A 24,324-nucleotide genomic window follows, 5' to 3' on the forward strand; every position below is an offset into this window, starting at 1 on the left:
TGTGTGTGGGTGTGTGCGTGCAGCTCTGCGGGAGGTACTGTATGTACCTAGCTGTTTGGCTAATGTTGCTGCGAGTGTCTATGCGCTATTTAAGTGTGTATATTTGTTATAGCAAGATTATGGTCAGGATTGGTGTGACGTTGCTGTTGGGTACAGGCTGTCTTACACCCCAGGTATGTTAATTCCAATGGATTAATGTTTGTTGTGGTGTGACTCGTGGTAACTTGTGCTTCGATCATATTGCAATTTGTGTGTGCTCTGATGGAACGCCTGCATATTTGCAGTTTGTCGATTACGGATAAAGCTGTGAGATTATTGGGTTGGTGTCTCTGACTAATTTTATTAATTTGTCTATTTTAGTGGGGCAATTGCTCGTGAGCACTTCGTTACTGTGGACTGCAGGGCAAATGCTCCTTAGATGACGTTAAGACTGCACTGTTTGTTCTGCTGCTATTTTTACGACTGTGAGACCATTGTATTTGATCCATTACTTTTTGATTCTGTTTGTTTTTGTGTTTTTTTTTTTTTTTGCTTTACGCTCATGCTGGTGGTCTATGGGAATTGTGGCTAATTCGAGCCGTCACTTGAAGTGAGATGTACCGTTAATGGTGCACGTTTAGCCCCACCGGTGGTTATATTGCCACCAGCAGCGTGTTTGTTTTATTTGTTTATTTATTTATTTAGTTTTTTTTTTCCTTTGATCTGCGCTCTTCCTAGGGACGGCATAGAAAATTCGTGTAATATCTTGTTTTGTTTTGTTTAATGTTTGATTTGAGCATTTACTGAAGCCCTTCTAGCTTTAAGTTTTTGTTCTTTATTAAATTGTTTGGTTTATGTATTCCATGTGATTTCATTTGAAGTCTGATTATTTGCTGTTTTTCAATTGTATTGTTTGCTTAAGTTTTCCTTTCTGGTTTTGTTTTTTTTTCTTTAACCTCTTGCTGCTTCATGGCATGTCCAGGTTCATGAGCCTTTGGTACGAACCAAGTTGAGTATTTATACCTCCCTGTCTGGCCAGTAAATTGTCCATTGTTCTCCTTCATGGTTTGAACTTATTCTAATGCAAGTTGTGGGATTGAATGTGGGTTGGATTAATTGTGCTGTTATCTTCTCTCTTTTTTGTTTATTTCAGGAGCTGAAGGCCCCCAGTGAGGGAAGCTAGCTGTCTTGGCCCTGTGGTGTTTCTCTCACAGAGTGTTTTTGTCATTTGACAACTGCATCTCCCTCACTTAGTGTGTGTGGTGTGAGTGTGAGTGTTTGTGCGGAGAATATTTGGGTGAGTGGTGTGTCTTAGGATACTCACTGTTCAGCTAGCCGCCCTACTGGTAAGCCTCAGCCTGAAAGTTTCTTGTTTTCTTTATTTCTTTTTCTCTTTGTTTGGTCAACAGTTTTCTACATTTTAACTAATTAATGTGAAATAAAAGCATTTTGTATTTATATCCACGTCTCTTGTGTTCAGTGGTAACGAACCTGGGTGCCCTATTTTGGGTATAAATTTCCCCGTTCACAGAAACGGGGTGGCGTAGTCTGCTCTTTTGTTCTAGTTGTACACGAGTGTCAATTCTTGCCCTTCATCGCCCCGCCACATTATGATTTATGGAAATTTAAAAAAAAAAAAAAAAGAAGAAGAAAAAAAGGAGTGGGTGGATTTTTTTATAATTATAGGGTGGTTGTGTACACACACTGCCAAAACACAATTATGTTCAAACACCATGTAAAAGTCAATTTCGCATTTTTGCATACTTTAACTCATCAAATCGCAGTCTGTAATGTGTTCTTTGTTTGTTGTGGTGAGTATTCAGACTTCGGAAACACTTTAGTATAGGGAAGAATTCTCACTTTTTACTAGTTGCTTATTAGATTACTTATTGGCTGTTTATTAGCACTTATAAATGCCTTATTTTGCAAACCATATTCTACATCCCATAATCCTACCCAATACCTAAACTTAAATGTTACAACTACCTTAATAAAAAGAAGTAATTGGGAGTTTTTTGAGGCAGAAACTATTCATCATTTGTAAATGTTTATAAATGTTTACTATTAATCATGTACTGTTTATGGCAATTGGACTTTTAGCTACTGTAATAACACTTGTAATGAGTTAACTAAATGCTTGATAAAGAAATAACAACCACATAAATTTGGTGCAAACATGTTTTTATTGCCCCAACACTACAGGATATTCCTTGAATCACACATCAGCAGGAGAAAACAGAACAACTTTTCAAGAAAATACTTGTTCATTTATCAAAACAATGTAATATAAACAGTTTGGACAGTGTTCCCTTATAGTAATTAAACTGACCCCTGTTCACTGTTGACCCCTGAACTAAACCCTTAAACCTGCCCTTACCACCAAACCTGTCCTGAACCTCACCCGTATCACACCTCAATAGCAGCAGGAGTGTTTTGCAAAAGAACCCGAACACAAGTACATACCTAACGATTATTTTTTTAAGCAAGTACAAAGTACACTGTTTATTGTCAAATTAACAGTAACTAACTGGCAACAATTATCCAGTAGTTGCTGTATTTCATACCACAGTAAAATTACTGTAAAAATAACAACAATAGTTTTAAACATACTGTAAAACAAAGTACTGCATTTTACTGTTATTTTATTATTAATATTATAATTTTTAATTTTACTGTTATATATTCAATAAAACAAGTTATTGCTTCACATCAACAGCTTTATTTAGGTTTTATCTCTTACATTTCATAGCTGAACTTCAATTGAATAAACAGATTTACCAGCATATTAATTTCATCAATGAACAAAATACAATTATAGCCATACCAGTAAAATCTAACACATTGTGCCAGTGGAAAATAAATGTTGGAAATATAAAAATAAAAGTTTGAAGAGTTAAAGAGTTAAATACGTATAATTAGGGCTGGGCGATGTATCGAATGCTTTTGTCACGCGCATTTCTTCAGTAAAGCCGGTTCCCTGATTACCGCTAAATCGCCATCACCTGCTTTCAAATGAAGCGGCATTTAATAGACAGAGCCGTAGTTCACTGATAAGACACGCAATATCGCGTTCAATATCGATATGTATCGCCGTCGATATTGAACGCGATATTGCGTGTCTTATCAGTGAACTACAGCTCTGTCCATTAAATGCCGCTCCATTTGAAAGCAGTTGATGGCGATTTAGCGGCAATCAGGGAACCGGCTTTACTGAAGAAATGCGCGTGACAAAAGCATTCGATACATCGCCCAGCCCTACATATAATTATAAAGTCATTCTTATATTGTTCAATTTTCTGTTGAATATCCAGATCTCTCATAGCTAAACAGCTTTATGCATTTATTCATTTGTAAATGTAAAAAAGTGCATTAAAATATGAACTGAAGTTTAACGACATTTGAAGATTTTCAAGAAGTGATCCTATGAATGGAAAGTTTAATGACAATTGTAAGTAATTTACATTGAATAATGGTCTGTTAATTATTATGTTTAATAAGTCTATTAGTAAACATTAACAAGCACATTTTCACATATTTCTAGCTATTTAAATATAAATTAAGTAATTATCTCTTAAGTGTTATATAATGTTTGTTAAAGATTTATTAAAGTTATTATAAGGTGTTACCAGACCTTCAGAGCTCACTGTTTTTCACAACAACACTGATACTATAATTTTTTTTTACACTGTGCAAACTGTATTTTCTATCCCCCTACACTACCCCTACCCCTAAACCTAACCATCACAGGAAACTGTTCACATTTTTACTTTCTCACAAAAACTAATTCTGTATGATTTATAAGGCTTTTGAAAAGTGGGGACATGGGGTAATGTCCTCATAAGTCACCCTCTCCTTGTAATACCTATGTCATACCCATGTCATTATACACATTTGTGTCCTGATATGTCACAAAAACACACACACAGTTCTTAAACTGTCTCTTTGAGGATTTAATACACATTTATTCTGTTATTTCAGTGAAGTTCAGCTGTATTAATGTAATGACGAGGAAATAAGAGACTCTAGCTGCGTTCCATTCGGCAGGGTCCCTATGCAGTGTTCACTGCTCCCTACTCCCTGAGCATGGTAGATCAGTTGTACTGGACTTCGCTGACAATAAATCGCTCATTTGGAACGCCCTGCAAACGTCAAGACAGTGTCGCGCAGATTATGATATAAAATAAATAGATATTACTTTCAAATTTAAAATGTATAGAATACATATACAAAACACATTATTTATGTAAAAAACGTATATGTTTATTGTATTACTATTGCGGCTATTAATTGACTATTAACAGATTTGAAGCTGTAACTGTCATGGTCTGGCTCTCATCTCATGCGATTTCTTTTGCATGCACAGCTGCATAGTAAACTCTCTGAGGTAGCCTAAATAAAGTAAAATAAAAAATGTCAGAGCCTCAGCTGCTTTTCAACACTTGTACTTTGTCATGCCTACAATATGCTAATGTAACACTCATCACCATAACCATTCATAAATACTCTCCACCATCGCAGAGCTGTTTAAAAACTCTTTCAATGGCTCTGCTCCATCGTAGTTCTGACTGGTGACGCTGTGTGCAATGACAGTTGGGTGATTTGACCTCACTTCCTGTGAAGTGATGTATATGTTCCCTTATTCCCTATGCCATTCGCAGCCCCCTTCGAACTGAACATGTTCACTCCCTTCGGATTGGAATCTCACTTAAGATGGCAAAATACCCTGGGAAGTCCATTTCGCAGTCCACTTACGGTCGAATGGAACGCACCTTACCGATTTATCATGAAGCTCAAAGTATTATGGGTAAAATCTCTCTACAGTTTATTCTGAAACATCAACACAGTTTCACTGATGATCCAGTATCAACCCAAAACCCAGGATAGAGCGTCTGAGTGAATGTGGTCTGGACTGTGTGGATGAGGTTCATTGTGTCAGAGACACTGTAGAAGGACAGAGTTCCTGCACTGTGATCCACAAACACTCCTATTCTAGAGCTGATGGGCTTTACAGGGAGAGCAGTCTTTATCTTATTGTGCCACAATGAGTAACTGGAGGGAGTGCAGTACAAACTCCAGGACTGATCATTACGTCCAAACCAACACTCATCACCCCGTCCCTTCCTGCTGATGCTCTTATATGACACTGATATAAACACTTCAATCCCACTCCACTCAGTCTCCCAATAACAGCGTCCACACACACTCTCTCTACACAACACCTGATGCCAATAATCAAATCTGTCTGGATGATCAGGATACGGCTGGACTGTGTCAGTGTTAGTAATCACTCTGTTCCTCTCAGACAGACAGAGGTGTTCATTCACTGTGTTCAGATCCAGAGTGAGCTGATGGGAATCTGATGAAGAAAAACACATCAGAATCAGGAATTATGAATCTGATCTTTTAATGTATCTGAACTCTTCATGACTCAATGTTCAGTGTATCATCAGTGTCTCAGTTCAGCTGACCAGATATCCTGAATCATCATTTACATGATCAATCATTAAACTCTTCTATCATGATTTCTTTCACCTTCAACAGGAGGGATGGGCAACTGGCGGCCCGCAGTCTCTTTAAATACGGCCCGCTGGATCACTCGGATCATCAAATTTAAAACATTTGAAAGTTGAAATAATGTAAAGATTGCTCTCAGATTATCGTTAGCCTCATAGCATAATTTCCCAGATCATATTTCAAAGGCAGATATCACAATTTGGCCAAAAAATGACTTAGGCAATTATGCTATGAGGCTAATGTTATAATGTTAATACTAAATCAATCCAGGAGAGGTCACCATTTCCAGCATTAATGGATCCCAGTATTAATAACAGCGATTTAGTTAAAGTTTACTAAAATTAGCAAAAAATAAATGAAAATTTGACTATAAAAATCGTGTTTTCACCATCCAATCAGGATGATTAACAGATCTTTTTTAATCTTTTTGCAAGTTCAAGGGTCACACATAGCCTATGTTTGATTTGTTTGGAAACGAAATCTGTAATGAAAGATTTTATTGTAAATAAATGTTACGTGCTTAAAGTTGTTCAGTGGAATGACCGCAACATTTAAATGAGATACAACTGTTGAGGCGTGGGGAGGAACAAACCAAACAACAAGGGAAACAATTAATATCCGATATTTATTAACACGGTAGAGATAAGTCAACAAGTAAGACATAAACAAAGTAAAAGTAAGGAAAGAACGAGGATGTCGCCAAAGAAAAGAAATAATCAGAACAAAACCCACTAACTAGCGCCCACGCCCCTAAACTAACTACCAAAAATAAAATGTAAAAACAAAACCGAAAACTTCGGCGCGGCGCCTTAACTAAAACTCCACTAAATAAATAAACAAAAATACAGGGAAGGCGAGCACCCGCATTATAACTAACATTAGTTGCTAGCTGACACGCACTATGCGGAATTCACCGTGGTCAGTGAGGTTGATGTTATCTCTGAGCTGTCCGCAGCAAAAGGTTTCATTATCGGTCAACCCCTCGGTTGACAGACAATGACTTCACGCCAGAATTCGAATGCGTTCAAACATTTCGCACGAGAGACTTGTCTGCAGGAGAAGGGTTTCATTATTTGTCAACCACTCGATTGACAGATAATGACTTCACGCCAGATTTCGAGTGGACTCAAACATTTAACAGAAGACTTGTATCACTCTCTAACGCCGTCAGCTTAACTATTACACAGAAACAAACAACCAGATACTGTCTCAATGAACCACAGACTAAATAAACAGTTCGCAAACACAAAGAATGACTGGCTCTGGCTCGACAAGCGTGAGTGAGGTCCAAGCCCAAACGCTCACTGCAGGTGGAATGCCGCCGAAGCCTTTTAAATGATCAGCCACCTGCAGATTGGCAGAACGCTGGTTGGGACGTCAGAGCGTCATGACGTCACCAAGATGAGCCCCGCTTTACCGTCAACCTAAAACTCGACAGACAGATAAGAAAGAGAGAGAGAGAGAGAAAAAAAAAAAACTAAAACAAAATACAAAAACATACGTGGAACGTAACAATTGCCATTACACCACTGCACTGCTCACAAAATCTGCTTTCCACCGTCGGGCCGAACGGATGAATGATAAGGAACAGTTCCAGTTGTATTTCCACTTGAGCCCGGTATGGTAGCCTACGGCATAATTACAAACCGATCTCCGCCCGGAATTAGCCAACTGTGCCGAACCGTTCTGCTAGAATGCGAGTAGTGAAGTCGTCACTCAGAATCGGTCACCTTTTGCTGCCTGGCTACCAGTTTCTCCGTAGGTTGCTCAAATATCATGTTTAGCAAGATGAACACAAATTAATCATACAATTAAAAGAAATAACTGATCATCCTACATAACGCGGTCACTATTTACATCGCATATCTTGTGTAAACTCGTGTGTAAGGCAACGACTGAAGTTATCAGCCTAAAGTGGAAAACGAAGCCATATCCGTACCGGCCGGATCGGAATGGAACGGGAAAGCAAAGAAAACGGTTTGGCCCCACGGTGGAATAGTGGCAGCTAACCAGAGTTACTTGTCTTAGATTTCAAAGGTAAAATGCATAGTCAACAAAACCTTTTTTGCCAAACGAATGACAGAAATGTATGCACTTAATTATGTTCTTATACATTTTTAAAAATTGTATTTTTCATGGTAATGTGTGTGTTACGTGCTGGTGTTGTAGAGATGAGGCGTTCACGGACTTCCACAGTAAATGAGTTTTTATTAACATAAAGGCGCTAGAAACAACATCCAACACATCAAATAACATTTAGAACAGACCAGGAGTGAAGGGAGTGAGTCCATATATAAAGGGAGTGCAAACGAGGAAGTCCAGGTGGTGACGATAAGTGATGATGGGGAGATGACGAGGGAAGTGAGTGCAGGTGTGGAGAACAGGAGGACTGTGGGAAATGGAGTTCGGGGAACACGGGAACTGTGACAGTGTGTATGTGGATTATGGTAATTCCATAAAGAACAACTATTTTTTAAATAGGCACTTTTTAACGAGGCTGAGTTGAAAATGTCTAGGATTGTAATAAAAAAATAGGATATCTGTACATTTGTTTGTTGCAGACAATGCAATTGAGATTACATTTGCTGTCGGGGTAATATTGCTTATCAACTGAAAACAAAGTTTCCCATTTGTAATAGCATAATTGCACAAGTTTTATAGTTTATAAATCTTTAAAAACAAATAGCATCAATTATACATAGATGTCCCTTAATAAAAAGTAAACTGAGTAAGACGGTGTAAAAAGTTCAAGTGTGGATTAGTAATTTGGCCCCCTGGTATCAAGGAGAAAAAATGTTGGCCCTTGTCACTATCGAAGTTGCCCATCCCTGCTCTAAAGGAACAACATGATGTTTAGGTTTAGTTTCAATGTGTTTTGTTTTAGTTCAGTTCTGTTTCTGTTTTCCTGTGTTCCTTGTCATTGTTAACTGATCTAGTTTCCTAACATTTACCAGTTTGTTTCCATGGTTACTGTTTTGCTCCACCTGCATTTCATTTAGCTCCTTTTGTTTGCACTGTTTATATAGCCTTAAAGGCTTAGTTCACCCAAAAAAAAAAAAAAAAAAAAAAATCTGCCATCACTAAATAAGTCGTTATTTTTTTTATTTTTTTTGGTGCTCCAAAAATATTCTCATCACTTTATAATATCAATATTGAACCACTGTACTCACATGAACTGATTTAAATATGTTTTTAGTACCTTTATGGATCTTGAGAGAGGAAGTGTCATTGCTCCCTATGGAGGCCTCACGGAGCCATCGGATTTCAACTAAAATATCTTAATTTGTGTTCTGAAGATGAACGAAGGTCTTACGGGTGTGAAACGGCATGAGGGTGAGTAACATTACACATTATGACATTATTTTCATTTTTGGGTGAACTAACCCTTTAAATTTGCGAAGATCTTTGTCTTGTGTTGTTCATGCTACCACATGTTTTCCTGTGGTCTTCATAGTCAGGGACGTGCACAGGAATTTTGAGGGGCAGTTGCTCTGACCTAAAAAAAGTCAGTGGGTGCCGTCAACTGTCTGGTTACCAACCTTCTTTAAAATATCTTCTTTTGTGTTTAACACAAAAAAGAAACTCATACATGTTTGGAACATCATGAGGGTGAGTAAATGTTTTTTGGGTGAACTATCACTATAAATAGGGTCTTACTGTTTAATAGTCTTTTTTCTAACTTTAAAAGAGCAGAAATCCTTAATGATATCATTAAAATCCATGGTTCTAACAATCGAGATTTAATGAAAGATAATTTTGAGAAGGAGCGCTCTCCTGATGCATTTGTGACTGGCAAGGTGAGATAAGTTATTATGAGTTACGGAAATAAGTTACTGCAGCCTCTTATTTACATGAAGTAAAGTAGAGCTGATTAATATTTTTAATGTGCATGATACATATTTTAAAATTGTATTGCATATATTGCTGACACAATAATTGTTTCCTCTGATTAACACAAAATAAACTATTTTGAAGAATGTGGGTAACCAAACAGTTGATGGTCCCCAGTGATTTCCACATTATATTTTGTTCCTACTATGGAAATTAATTTTCTTTTGTGTTCAACAGAAGAAAGAAAATCATTCAGGTTTAAAACAACTTGAAAGTGAGTATGTGATGACAGGATTTTAAATTTTGGGTGAACTATCCCTTTAAGGACAAGGGTCCGCATGCTAACTATTAGGATTTTCTCAACTCACTTCAGACATAACCAACTGTGTTTATGTAAACCTTTTGTGTATTTGACAGTATTATAGCGCAATCAGACGCGAAAGATGAAGTCCAGTAGTCAGGTGCTGTTTGACAGGCTTGTGTGCACGCTTCGGGTGTATGGGGTCAGAAAAAGCGCATCTCAGAACAGCACACGAATTACATGTTTAACTGGCAGGGCTTTAAAGCACATGCAAATAAAGAACTTTTGAGATTGCGAATAAGTGCAGTGTCCCGTGAGTAACTCTACCGCTGTGTTAACATGTGATGTGAATGTGTCGAGGTTGAGTTGTACGGATGGAGGCACCAGAACTGCAACTGATAGAATGTGCTTCAAAAGCAGATAGTGGAGACAAGTCACACGACATTGGTGTTCGTCAAAAAACAGTAGGAAAGTTAATTCGGGATTTTTACATGATAATAATCATGAGAGAAAAAAAAACTCACATTCTGAATTCAAACGGCAATAAAATCAATCGACTCCCTGTAAATGTTGAAAACACCTTACGTTTTCATGAGAAACAATTACCATCCGAATAGGGCTTAACCAAGCGGCAACCTCCCCCAGTTTCTTGTGAAGCCAATACGGAAGTAACTTAAACTGCGATTCATCGACTTGCCGCTAGGGACAGGCTGCAAAAGGGAGCAGAATCTCATTGACCATCATGTTAAAACAGCCAAGTTTAGAGCAGAAAAAAACATGTTTACACTCTGGTTCACATTGTGTTTTGGTCTATACTGCTAATTTTGCCCTTCATGACAACTCTGAGGGGGGTGAATTTTTTTATAACTGATCCGTTTAAATTATATTAAGCCTTAAAGTTCTGCATAATTAAGGGCGTGGTCACTTGAGTGACAGGTATGCCGCTGCTGTCTGTGAGCCGTCATGTTACCTCAGCAGCTCATTTCAGCCACTGAATTTGGCATCTCAGCCGTATTTGTGACTTTTTTTCTGGATTATTTTATACAATATATGGCTTGCTGCATACTCGAGACAGATGTCAGTCTGTGTACATGTGCTCGCATGCGGAACACACGTTGTTGGATCGTCGTGGCATTGGCTAAAAGTTTTGTTCCTGAGATTTACTACAATGGCAATACCAGGAGGATATACAACTCCGACAGCACTGCTTGGATACTAGATTAAAACTGCTGCTGCACTATTTTGAAAAATTATACTTTGGACACGTGCTCATTAGTTTGAGAGAACATTTGAAAGTTATACAGGTATCTGGTACATTACCTATATATGTGCGTATAGAGTTTTACATTATAAACGATGTTTTATGTTTTGAAATGGACATTACCAAGTGCAGCGGATTGGATTCATCTCGCGATCTCTATTTCATTATAAAGGTATGAAATCCTATTTGATTTGTGTTATTTGCACACCCCACACAAATTAATTAGCCTACTGGTGTTAGAGCATCTATAACGTTATCTTAAAATCACCGTAGATTGACAGTAAACCTTTAGTACTTTCTAATGATATTGTTATCTTTATTAATATTTTAGATAGTATCTAAGATAGATATGCTAGGCGGGCGTGGTTTCAGCAACAAGTCGCATGGGCTCCAACTATGTCCCGCCTCTTTGCCCATTTTCAGTTATCCGTGAGTGACGTGCGGTCACGTGCAACTAAGATGGCCGCGGCCTCATTTTTGCATCAAAACTGCTGTTCAGAACTCTATGGGTGACGTCACGGACACTACGTCCATATTTTTTACAGTCTATGGGCTTAACTCGTTATAAGAATAATAACTTGCTGTAGCTGCTATCTCACCTTCTTCAACGTGTAAAGCACGCAGATCGGCGACGGTGTCGGTGGGTGAAGATAATTGTGAGCTGCCACGCGGGGTACCTCCACTGGCTCGGATGTTTTATGTGAACTGAAGTAACGTTAGTTAGTTTAGGAATTTTTGCTGTAAGATTAGCATCCCTTTTCTCCCTTTCAAGCTTATTTTTCCTTTTTTTGCGCACCACTATCACTTTTTTTTTTTTTTTTTTTTTTTATCATTTTGAACACCAGCGAGGCTGAACAAGCAATAAAGGCCAATAATCTACATGCGATAGCATAACGCAAAGAGGCGTTTCCCGATGTCATGGCGCGAATTTCAAAGTGATTTTGATTGGACGGTGATTTATCAGTCAGGCACATTTTCCAATCATTTTTTTCTTGTTATTTTATTAGACACAAATCAACCACCTATGACTTGTCAATCTCATTTCCTCCAGCCAATCACGGGCCCCCTCTACCCGCGGGCCCTGGGGCTTCAGCCCCACCTAGCCCTTATGTTAATCCGGCCCTGATTGTGTTACAGGCAAACAGTTAAATAAAAATCAATCTTATCAGCTTTGTGTCATGTTTTGGATCTGTATTTTCTGTTAATTGTTTGAGTTCTAAAGCCGGGTTCACACTGAGCGATTTATTATTTAATAGTCCTTTACGATGGTTACTTGTCAGACTGTACAAACATGATCCTCATGTCACACTGTGGGATCTCAGCTGTCATTAATGTCAGACTGCACGACAGTCAAGACGCGTTAAAAAACGACGCGCGCATGAAAACTTGTCCAGAGTTTTACATCATCAAAACATACACATTCGAAGAACGTGAGCACGGGACTGAAATGGTGGCTAACAATGACATCTCTATCACTAATTTTGATCAAGGCTTGTCTTGAAAAATGAAAACAATTTGATGTTCGTTGTAGGAGAAGTCACAGTGGAGGATTGTGCACCAAATCTTCTGACACTGCCAGAATTTCGTCTGAGGTAAAATTTGATCGCAGCAGTCAATCGGCTGTCAGTAAACATCAAACTAGCGATCAAAGATGACAGATTTTAGGTTAGGATTATAGGAATCTTTTAGGATTTGCAAAATTGGTCTCAGACGGCCAAATCGTGGCCAAAATCGCACAGTGTGAACCCGGCTTAAACTGGTTTTCTTGTTCTGTTAATTAGTGCTGTCCTTTGCCTGTGTGTTTCCATGGTGTCTGATTTAATTAGTCTTTGAGTTCAGGTGTGTCTTGTTAATTAGCTCATAAGTTCTCTGTCTATTTAAACCATGTGTTTTGTTCTGTTCCTTGGTCAGTTCTATATTATATTTTTCTGTTATATTTATATTCTGTTTGTTTCTAAAGCCGGGGACACACCTAACGATTAGCTGTAACATTCTAAGACTGAACTGAACACACATACCGATTGCTTCCTTCGACTGGAGCCGATTTATATACTTACACATGGAATTTGAACACCGACTGTAATCGCAGACTGAATGCAACTGGCTCTGACTGTTTGAGCGCGATCAGTCATAAGTATCAATTTACATTCATAATCAGCCTTACAATCGTTAAGTGTGTAAGTGAAGAGTGTTTTGTTTCTAGTGCTTTTGTGAATATTTTTATTTTTTTTGCTGCACTTAGATCCTGCATTTATCCTTCATTTGCAACCAAGTGTGACAGAAGAAATAAATCCACACAGGATAAATGTAGGAACAGGCAAAAAGCTTCAACATTCAATAGATGACACCAGAAAAAGAACAAAGTAAACACTGGGCTTAAATAACAAGGAGAACTAATGAGATAACTAACTGAACAGATGAACGTGATGAATAATCCGACACACTGGGAAACTGGATCACAGGGAAAAAACACAATGGGCTTGTTCGAGATGCATCAGCACTTCGCAGACCGATCGGCGTATGAAGTCAAATTAACGCGAGAGTGATTCAAAGACATAAGGAGTCGTATGCTGTCTAATCGCTCTCGCAGTACTTTGATGTTATAAGCCGATCGGTCTTATTAAACATAGGACCTCTGACAGTTTGAAGATCACCTGACCCAATTTTGATGACAATTACTGAAAATATTGTAGTACAAATAAAAGATTTCATTAAAAAGATGATGAAAAATCTATTTGGTGGAAATTAACACCATCAAGTTCACTGATTTCATCATGACACAAGAAATCAAAAGGAAAAATTAGTTAATGGTGTTTGTCAACTAAATATTTATTCCAGAAAAAGAGCTCAGAAAAATGTTTCCTATGAGATTTTCCAGGTCTTTGTAAGTGTGTCTCTTTAAACAGAAGATGATCAGATGAGAGTCTGACTGATGATTATATGATAACAAACACTGGACTGAATTCTTGACAACATCTCAGTCAGCATCTCATTCTGCTCTCATGAAATGTTTCTCTTGCTCAAGTCCACTATGATCCTGTTCTTCTAGATCTCTGTTACCTGCAGGAAATGGATGTGATCATGTGTGTGTGAAAGCTGCTCCAGCTCAGCGTCTCTCCTCCTCAGATCATTGATCTCCTGCTCCAGTCGCTCCAGTCGTCCTTCAGCTCGACTCACTGCAGCCTTTTCCTGATCTCTGATCCTCTGTGTGACCTCAGAGAATCTTCTCTCAATGGAGCGGATGAGCTCAGTAAAGATCTTCTCACTGTCCTCCACTGCTGTCTGTGCAGAGCGCTGTTAAGACACACATAACAATCACACAGTGGCTTCAGCAGGACAACTGAGACGTCTCAAACTTCTCTTCTTCTCCAGACTCACCTTATGAGACTCCACAGCCTCTCTCAGCTGCTGAACATCTTTCTGTCTCTGCTGAATCCTCTGACGGATCTTCATCTGCGTCTCCTTCAGCTGTTTCTGGAGGATGAACCAATAAATGACACAGAAAACTACTATCACAAAATAAAAGTTACATGGATCCAGAATTGGTGGAGGGTTAAAGCTCTAGCATGGTAAGTTTATTCTGTAGGTTCAAACCACAGATTCATAGTTTCCTGAAATATGATTGTGAATGAATATGAAACTGAAATGTCAGCAGTATTCTATCAGTGTCTAGTTTTATATGAATAATTCACCATAAAGTTTAAATTCTGTCATCATTTACTCTCCCTCATGTCGTTCCAAACCTGTATGACTTTCTATCTATTATGAGACACAACAGAAGATATTCTGAAGAATGTTGAAGAATGACCAAATAAAATATGGTGACATGTCAATAACATCAAACCTCATTAATTCTTGCATGTCACTATCACATGACTAAACATCATGATGTCATGACACAAGCATGAAGTTTGAAGTTTTTGATGTTTGTTGATCATATTTGATTTGGGCTCCACATACATAAGTTCATCAGTGATTTGATTAGATTTGTGAATCAAAATTTGGCTAATATGTTTTAAAAGAATATAATTGTGAACTGAATGTAATGTTTTCAGACACATAATTCCATGTTAATTGCCATTAAATGAAAATGAATTATAGTTTAAATTTATTTAAAGTAATTAGCTGAACTTAAGGGTTATTTTTTGACCTATAAGTATAGGACTGAAGTACATCTTCTTCCCCCGGTTTCACAGACAAGGCTTAAGCTAGTCCAAGACTAAAATGTATGTTTGAGCTGTTTTAACTGAAAGAAACTTGTACTGACATATCTTAAAATATGTTAGTGCAATTGTTTTGTCTGAAGATGCACACCAGTAATGTTTTTTTTTTTTTTCTGAGACACATTTATAAAAGCTACTTAAATGCCCTAATTTATATAAGGCCTAATCCTAATCCTAATCTTAGTCTAATCCCTGTCTGTGAAACTGGGCCCATATGTAATTTCAAAATTCTATTGCCTTGAAATTTGTGTAAAAATTAGTGGTGGGCCGTTATCGGCGTTAACGTGCTGCGTTAACGCGAGACTCTTATCGGGCGATAAAAAAATATCGCCGTTAATCTATTCTCAAAGTGGGGCTGGGAGCTGGGTCTATACTCCCCCCTTAGTTACTGTTGCTTTGTCTGACAAGCCGTGGCGCTGTCACGTCACACACAGTGATTAATGCATCACGGAGCAAAGAGGACACTGAGAACACGTCGACAGACAAGACAGAGCAGGTTACTTATGATATTTAACAAAGTACCAGCTTTAAAACTGTGTAGTTTTTTAAGAGATTCAAACAATAAAACCAGTTTTCTTTAATGTGTCGTGACCATAGACTGTAAAAAGGGTCGTGACAGATTGCTGTAATGCCTCAACTCAAGAGGCTCGTAAACCGATCATCTCTTACTACGAGTCCATTTATAGCATCAAATAAACATGAATGAACATGAGAATCAATGTTGTTTCAAATTGCGGAAAGATGTCAATATACAAAATATAATATACAAAAGTTTAACTCCACAGAGGTTAATCTTCTAACTCCTATCTGCTTTGTCGGACAAAATGGCGGATTACTTTTAGTCATTTGCTGCATCCCAATTCACCTACTTATACTACGCCCTAAAAGTATGTACTCTTTCTGTGAACAAAAAGTACTTACTTTTGAGTGTGTAGCAAAAGAGTAGACAAGCTTTGGGACATACTATCACGTCATACAATTGCGTCTTTGCTCTCTGTCGCATCCTGTCACTGTAAACTGGCCTGTCAATCATCTTACATCCTCCACATTTCATTTAGTTAATTTCCTACCGTATCGGAGAGAAATACAGCACGTTGATCTGCAGTCGCGAGTCTTTCATGTGGAGAACTCACCTCATTTTAATGCATAATGATGCATTTAAAAGTTAATGGCCAATCAGATCTTTATAAAAGTCCACATTGGTATTTGCAGATGAAAAATAACACAGATAACATTAAATAAATATTTTCTATCAGGTTAAACTGATTATTAGTCACTCAAACAACCTCTCAGCGTCGATCGTGCATATTTGCCATGTTTTTAACACTCTTTACTTGTGTTTCTAGTTCTGAACTGAATCCTCATACAATGCGCAATGGGTTGTGGGCAATATTAGCCTTTATAGTGTGCACGGATCCACACTTCGAAAATCTACCGGAAATAGTAGACCATCCGGGGACTTTTGGCATACTCTTTTCAACATACTATGCTTTGGGACACACTTATTTTAATCTCACATACTATTTAGGATGGATAGTACGGACATTGGGATGCAGGGACAATTTGGGTATCTCACATATTCTGAATGTCTTCGGCAGAATTCAAATGAGCCATTTTAATCTAGATTAATTCCAAAATTAATCTAGATTAAAAAATTTAATCTATGCCCACCACTAGTAAAAATAAATATAACTGTGAAAGGTACTGAAAGCATGCACGGTAAACTAAAATATATTGTACTAATGAAGTATATTAACTTTAAATATAATGAATAACATATAATTATAATCAAGTACTTTACATGTGCTTCAGTATTTTATTCAACACATCAAAATAATTGTACTTATTTAACGCATGACAAAGATGATATATTATTAAAATGTACTTAAAACTTTTAATTTGATATTATTACAATATTTAATTGTGTTATTATTGTGTAATTATGAAACAGTCATGAAAGTTTACTTTCTTTCAGTACACTTAAGTGGCTTTTATTATCTCCAAGTATTTAAAAAAAAACAACTTTTAATTTGAAGTACACTACAAGTGCACATCAGTACACTCAAGCACACTTATTTTTTAAGAGTTTCTTAGATTACTTTTATGCTTTTTTTCTTGAAACTTTTTTACTCCATTGACTTTCAGTGTATGGACTAAAATAGATTAGACATTTTTCAAAATATCATCTTTTACATTCCACAGAACAAAGTAATTCAAACCTGTTTGGAATGACATGACGGTGAGCACTTTCATTTTTGTGTAAACAATCTCTCTCAGTTCATACCTGTTTCTCTGTCCTCTGTGCTGCAGTTGATACAGTGTTGTGGTTTTTATGTTCATACTCCTTACACCACACACAGATGCATTGTTGATCAGTGATACAGTACATTTCTAGCTCTCTATCATGTTTACGGCAGATCATGTCCTGCAGTCGTCCAGTGGCATCGATCACTTTGTGTGGTTTACGAGAGTGATATTCCTCATGACGGTCAAAATGAGTTTGACAGAAAGACTCCTGACACACCAGACAGGACTTGACAGCTTTGTATTTTCTTCCAGTACAGACGTCACACTGCACGTCTCCAGCTCTAGATGATGATTTCTCCAGACTGGACATTTGGGCAAATATCTGGGCAGAAGTCATGTAGTGTATTCACCTTTAGACTACAGTATTATCACTTTTTATTTATTTTTTAAAAATGTACATTTATTTGCATAACACTTTTCATAATGCATATAGGTTCAAAGCAGATTTATAGAACTACATACTGTGTCAAAGTAGTATTCTTATGTCAGAACGTACAGTTCTAGATAGAACTGTAGAAGATAATAAAAAAGGTCATGCAGCTATAGCTAATATGATGTATTAATTTAGTGGATTTAGATATCCTAGGTACTACCCAATACCAAAAGTCTGGAGTTTTGTGACCTTAAATAGTGTTTGTATTGTAGGGCGATAGAAGATCAGTTAAATACACAGTAGCTAAACCATGTATGGCCTTATAAGTCAGTAGCAATTCTGAATAGACAAATGACCATCTTGTCACTTAGAGGTGAAGGTGCGGCCTTGTGCTGTAACAGTTCGACAAAGGGAGGGAGGGAGGGAGGGAGGGAGGGAGGGAGGGAGGGCGGGCAGGGGTTCTGGAGGTGGCCAAGGGGCCAGTAAAAGAACAAAGACCAGCAGAGATAACAGCAGGAGGCACCAAGGTGGAGCAGACAGAGGAAGGAGCCAGGGAGCAGCACATAAAAGAGCTGACCGTAGGAGGAGCCATGAAGGAGTGGATGGTGGAAGGGCCCATGGAGCAGTGGACAGAGGAAGGATCCAGGGAGGAATGGGTGGCCGACAAGATTGAAAGTGATAGAAGTGGAGCCCAGGTCACAGACTGAGAGCAGACAGGACCAAGTGACACAAATGGTTCTGGAGACCAGAAAGAGCTGCAGTGATGAGTGTTTGAGGTGGAGCCAGAGTACCAGAGGACTGGGGTGGAGCCGGTATGACTGAAGACCAAGGTGGAGCCACAGGGAAGGCTGAGCCTAGAGCTGAAGGGGTAGTGGGATGAAGTTTAGATGATGGCCTGTAGATCTGTGGCACAGGCAGAATGACGACTGACTAGGGTGGAGCCGGAGAGATGAGGGAGCCAAGGCGGAGCCGACAGGTTGACGGGCTGAGGTGGATTGATAGGCACAGATGATGGAGGCAGAGTTATGGGATCCACTTGTTTGGGCGAAGCTGGAGAGCGGAAGACCCGAGGATCATCCACACAACATTGCATTAGAGGAGAAGACAAGTGAATGAAGGGAACCAGCGGAGGCTGGGATGACGGACTGGCTGATTTTTGCAGGAGAAGGAGGTTGGGCGGAGTTAGTGACAATAACAAAGACTTGACACAGGGCGATGAAACAGGCGTTGTGCTGGGCAGGACAAGCAGCAATGAAGGAATAGAAGTTTCTGAGCTAGGTGGGACCAGCGGTAACAATGAAGACATATAAAACACAAAGCTGGGCAGGACCAGCGGTGACTAACATACATGAGTGCCGGAAGGGACCAGCGGTTGAGTAGGTTCGTTGGTGGGCAGAGTGGGAAACACTGCTTCACTGCTCACTCACCTGGTCAGCAGGGAACTCTGGCTTCTCCTCCGGAACAGATGTGGCTGCTGGCTCTGGCTCAATAGCGGGCTTTGGCTAAGGATCAATCTCTGTGGTGGCAATCAGCTGGGTCTCTTGGTCTGCAGTTGGCTCTGGATCCATAACACCAGTGGGTGTGGGTGCTGGGTCTGGCTCTGGGGTTGTAATGGATGTTTAGTGGGGCTGGACACTGAAACGGATTCCTCTTCCACGTCGCTGACTGTAAAAGAGGATCCGTCTACCCACAAGGCTAAGTTGATGTATTCAGCCAGCATCCAGCACGAGCTTCCTCGGGGCATCAACAGCAGGATCTCATCATCCAATCCATTCCAGAACCCCTCCATGAGTGATAGGTTGTCACATTGGCTGGGGTGGTTGATGCCGACAAACTCCTCCATGAAATCCCCCATGTCTCCTTTTCCTTGGAAAAAAAAAAGACCAGGGGCTCCACCCAGGTTAAAAAAAAAAGTAAATTTCTATAATATACTTAAAGTGCTCTATTTTTGTGCACTAATTTTGTACTTAATATACTAAAAATTCTTCTTTAGTACTTCTTAAGATAATCTTAAGAACATCTAAGTGTACTCACCTGTGCTATTTTGAGACAGCATGAAATATGAACTAAAATGTGCTTTTAATATACTATCTCTGTATTTAAAAAATGTATTTAGATACTACTTATAGTACATTTGAACCCATAGTGTGATATAAGTGGTAACAAGTGACTGTGCCATCGACCTGGAACTGGGTAAGCCAGTGCCCCATGGATAGGTATCCATTATCCATTCCTGAAAAAAAAGCCATGGAGGAGTACATTGAAGAGGCTCTGAAGCTGGATTACATCCATCCCTCTATTTCTCCTGCTGCTTCCAGTTTTTTCATTTCATTTTTTCTTCATGGATTTTTTCTTCGTTTGTGGCCCTGCATAGATAGGCCCTGTGAGAAAGAAAATGAAGAAAATACACACTACTGTTCAAAAGTTTGACGTAAGTAAGGTTTTTAACATTGTTTTTGAAAGTCTCTTATGCTCATTAAGGCTGCATTTATTTGATCAAATATATAGTAAAAAAGAATAATATTGTGAAATATTATTATAACTTAAAATGTTATCTGTTTTAATACAATTTATCATTTATTTCTGTGATGTCAAAGCTGAATCAGCAGCAAGCATCCAGTATTCACATGATCCTTCAGAAATCATTCACTTACTGCTCAAGAAACAGAAAAATTACCAATTATAACCACATCAGACCACATTACTTAGATTATCCTCTCATAAAATAAATCAGGCCCCTCAGGCCCCAGGAGATCTCTGCCTGATCTCCAGTCTTCTGGTTCTTCTGCTCCTTCCACCATTCTGGTCTCTTGCATCATGGAGCCACGATTTAACAGGATTTTCCACTTTGGATGCTGTGGTCTGGCTGCTTTTTATTCCAGCATCTAAAGTGAGAAAGAAAACAGCAATTGAATTGTCAATGTAAAAAAAGTGTAATGTAACCTTGTGTGTTCCCAAGGTTTAGGACATTTCCACCTCAAGGCACAAAAAATCTTTTAAGAACCTCTAAATGCATTTTGACAAGAGAAACCTGAGAATAATTTGAGCTCCTCAATAATAGTTTCACGTGTTGTTTATTAACATGAAAGACAGATCACACCAGTCACTAACGTCAGTTCCCCTGTGCAACACCGGAGTATATCAATACTCTCCTGAGTATTGATATACCTGTTTCTTATCACACTCATTAGTAGGCTTATTTAAACACAGAACACCAGGCTCAGTCAGTGCTGCGAATTTAGCAATTTTGTTGCTAGATTTAGTGACTTTCCCGCCCTTTTTGAGACTTTTTTCAATAGCCTAGCGACAAATCTAACAACTTCTTGGACACAACTTATCTAGATTCTGTGACTCGCCCACTGATCTATATTTATATTAATATAGATCAGTGGTGTCGCCACTATGACGTCATCAACCAGTTTTAGCTACTTTCAGCTGAAAGCAATTGGCAACACTTGGCTCAGTGCGAAATCTTGTTTTTCCCTGGCTAACATTTCTGAGTGGTTTTCCCTGTTTGACTTTGCCTACCTGTTTTTGACCTTGCCTGATTTCTGGATTACTCTGTCTTGTATTTTGATTTGAATTGTCACCTGCAGACTGTCTTGCTGTGCATTGATATGGGTCCCATGCTATAATGGAAACTGAACAAACTCAGGGTTAGTTTTGAGTTGATAAAACAAAACCAATCCAATCAGGCTTTGTTGGTATATGATGCTGATCATCAACTTTCTCTGTCAACTCAGGCTTTGATCCTGAGTTGATGGAGCATGTGCACATGAAAGTGTGACATCAGCAGCGAACAGCCAATCGCATGCCTTAAAACACAGAGAAGCTTTGATTCACTTCTCATGAGAGACTCAGTTCTCTCTAGTTCTCTTCTGCTGAAGATTAAGAGATTGAAGAATAAAAAGTATATAAATGCATTTACACTACAAGAAGAAAATATCTTGCAATATCAGTGCAAGTGAAAGTTGTGAAGTTAAGTTTATATAGTTGATAAAATATATAGGTATACACAGAGACTTGAACATGTAAGCTCACATATAGTCATTTTTAAAGCTTTATCTATTGATTCAAAATGCTTAATAATAAACTGCACATGGATCCTACTTCTGAGACTCCTATGTTATGGAAGACTTTGCTCAACTCAGATCCAATGGATTTGTTAATGTTGTACTCAGAGATTTTCAACCAAGTGGACATCCTCAACCAATGTCATCAGTAATTAGTTAGGAGTTAGTCAAGTTTATCCAGGCTGCCACAGCCAGATCCACAAAACACAGGTACTGGGCTCAGGGGAGAAGATACTCTTTTCATCCATCTACTCCAAAACTGTTCAGTAAGGTACTGCACAAATCTCCATCCAATACACCTTCTCTTATGAGCTGGTGGCTTTCATGGTAATCAGATGGTTAGGTGTGAGCGGTTCTAAGCTCTTGGGGTCATTCAGGTTGTCCACTGTAAGGGGGCGACTATTGACTATTACCATGGTTTCATAAGACAAAGTACGCAGTGAAGCATCATTGAGCCTGCCTGATGAGAGGGAGACTGTAGCATTAAGAAAACTCAGTATAGCTTTGATTTGGTGCTCCCATTCACCACATGCATGACTGTAAAGACACTCATAACAAAATCACACAGTTTATCTGCAAGAAAAGCAGTGAGCCTTTCTGGGTCAAGTTCCTGTAATGCTGAGTTCAGTTTGTCCTTTTCAAGTATGAAATTGGTACCTTGGGGCCTCATTTATAAATTGTGCGTATGCATGGATTTATGATCTTAAAGTGTGCATACGCTTAAATCCATGTTCATATTTATAAAAACGTATGCTCGTTTTCTGCGTGTACGTTCATTCTATGAATCACACGTACGCACATCTAAGACATTTTCGGAAGATCAAATTTAGGACGGTTTCTACGCACAATTTTATAAACGAGGCCCTTGATCACATCTGTTTTCCTCCTTTAGTCATGAAGGGACTAAAGCAACCCATACCGCAATACACAAACAGCGGTGAAGGCTTTATTTGTTCTGTGGGGAGATCACTCATCCTCTGGCCTTCAACAGATTTTCTCAGCCTTCTACAAGTTACACAGTTGCAAATGTGAGATGTGACAGCTCTGTTTATTCCAGATATACAGACACAAGATCTGATTTCATTAATTGTTAAAACATTTTTTCTTAAAGCTTTACACTTTTACACTCACAAGGTTCAAAAGGTGTTTGAACAAGTGAGTGCATGATGAGTGGATTAATCTTCCTCTCACTTGATCATACCATCTGTATCCATAAAGGCCTCCAGCTGATGGAAAAAAATCCATCTATCCATCCATCTGTCAATCCATCCATCTATCTATCCATCCATCCATCCATCCATCCATCCATCCATCCATCCATCCATCCATCCATCCATCCATCCATCCATCTATCCATCCATCCATCCATCCATCCATCCATCCATCCATCAATCCATCCATCATCCATCCATTATCAATCGATCCACCATCCATCCATCCATCCATCCATCCATCCATCCATCCATCCATCCATCATCCATCCATCAATCTATCCATCCATCCATCCATCCATCAATCCATCCATAAATCCATCCATCATCCATCCATCCACCATCCATCTATCTATCCATCCATCATCCATCATCCATCCATCCATCCACCATCCATCTATCTATCTATCCATCCATCCATTATCCATCCATCAATCCATCCATCCATCCATCATCCATCCATCCATCCATCCACCATCCATCTATCTATCCATCCATCCATCTATCCATCCATACATCCATCCATCCATCCATCCATTATCCATCCATCAATCCATCTATCTATCTATCTATCTATCTATCTATCTATCTATCTATCTATCTATCTATCTATCTATCTATCTATCTATCTATCCATCCATCCATCCATCCATCCATCCATCCATCCATCCATCGCTGAACACATCCTGAATCACAGACATTATAGAATATTATAATATTGCATTATCATTTTAATGTCTATTAACAGAATGAAACTGATACAAAGTAGAGTTATCTTTTTGTCAGTAACTTCATCTAAGACAATGAGCTTGAGATGAATAAACTAACGTTTCCACCTCCATAACCATGAGAAGCAGCTCCAGGTCCTTCAAGAAGAAAATGAATGAAACAATTAGTTGAAAACACATAAAGTATGCTGTTGATCATCCACAATAATGCATACTTTCTTTTCTTCCTGGACTTCTTTTCCATTGCACTGGCGTGTTCAGCTTCCACAGAAGTCTGATCTAGACATCAGAAATAACAGGCATATTTCATAACAGCATTTCTGGTGCACTGTGTGTTTTGACTGTTTCAGAGAAATATAAAGAGAAGAACCTGCCACAGTCTCCTGCACTGACACAGCTTCTTCTTCCACTGCGATCTTCAGCACTTCCTCTTCAACAGGCTCTTGCTGGAGCGTCTCCTCTAGTTTTAGGCTGCAGTTTTCATTTTGCAGGCTTGAAACAGTCCTTTGGTTTTTCACATCAT

General features: G+C 38.7%; 1 protein-coding gene across 1 annotated transcript; it reads right to left on the reverse strand.

The window, feature by feature from the left end:
• Positions 1 to 4,814: 4,814 nt before the first annotated feature.
• On the reverse strand, positions 4,815 to 17,726 carry LOC137004788 (tripartite motif-containing protein 16-like). Its single transcript, XM_067365416.1, has 5 exons — positions 17,394 to 17,726; positions 14,265 to 14,360; positions 13,947 to 14,180; positions 7,761 to 7,914; positions 4,815 to 5,335 (listed from the first exon to the last, which is right to left on the reverse strand). The coding sequence occupies exons 1-5, from the start codon at positions 17,724 to 17,726 to the stop codon at positions 4,815 to 4,817; spliced, it is 1,338 nt and encodes a 445-aa protein (XP_067221517.1).
• Positions 17,727 to 24,324: the final 6,598 nt, after the last annotated feature.

The sequence above is a fragment of the Chanodichthys erythropterus genome, chromosome 3 (genome assembly GCF_024489055.1).
Source record: "Chanodichthys erythropterus isolate Z2021 chromosome 3, ASM2448905v1, whole genome shotgun sequence".
Taxonomy (NCBI): domain Eukaryota; kingdom Metazoa; phylum Chordata; class Actinopteri; order Cypriniformes; family Xenocyprididae; genus Chanodichthys; species Chanodichthys erythropterus.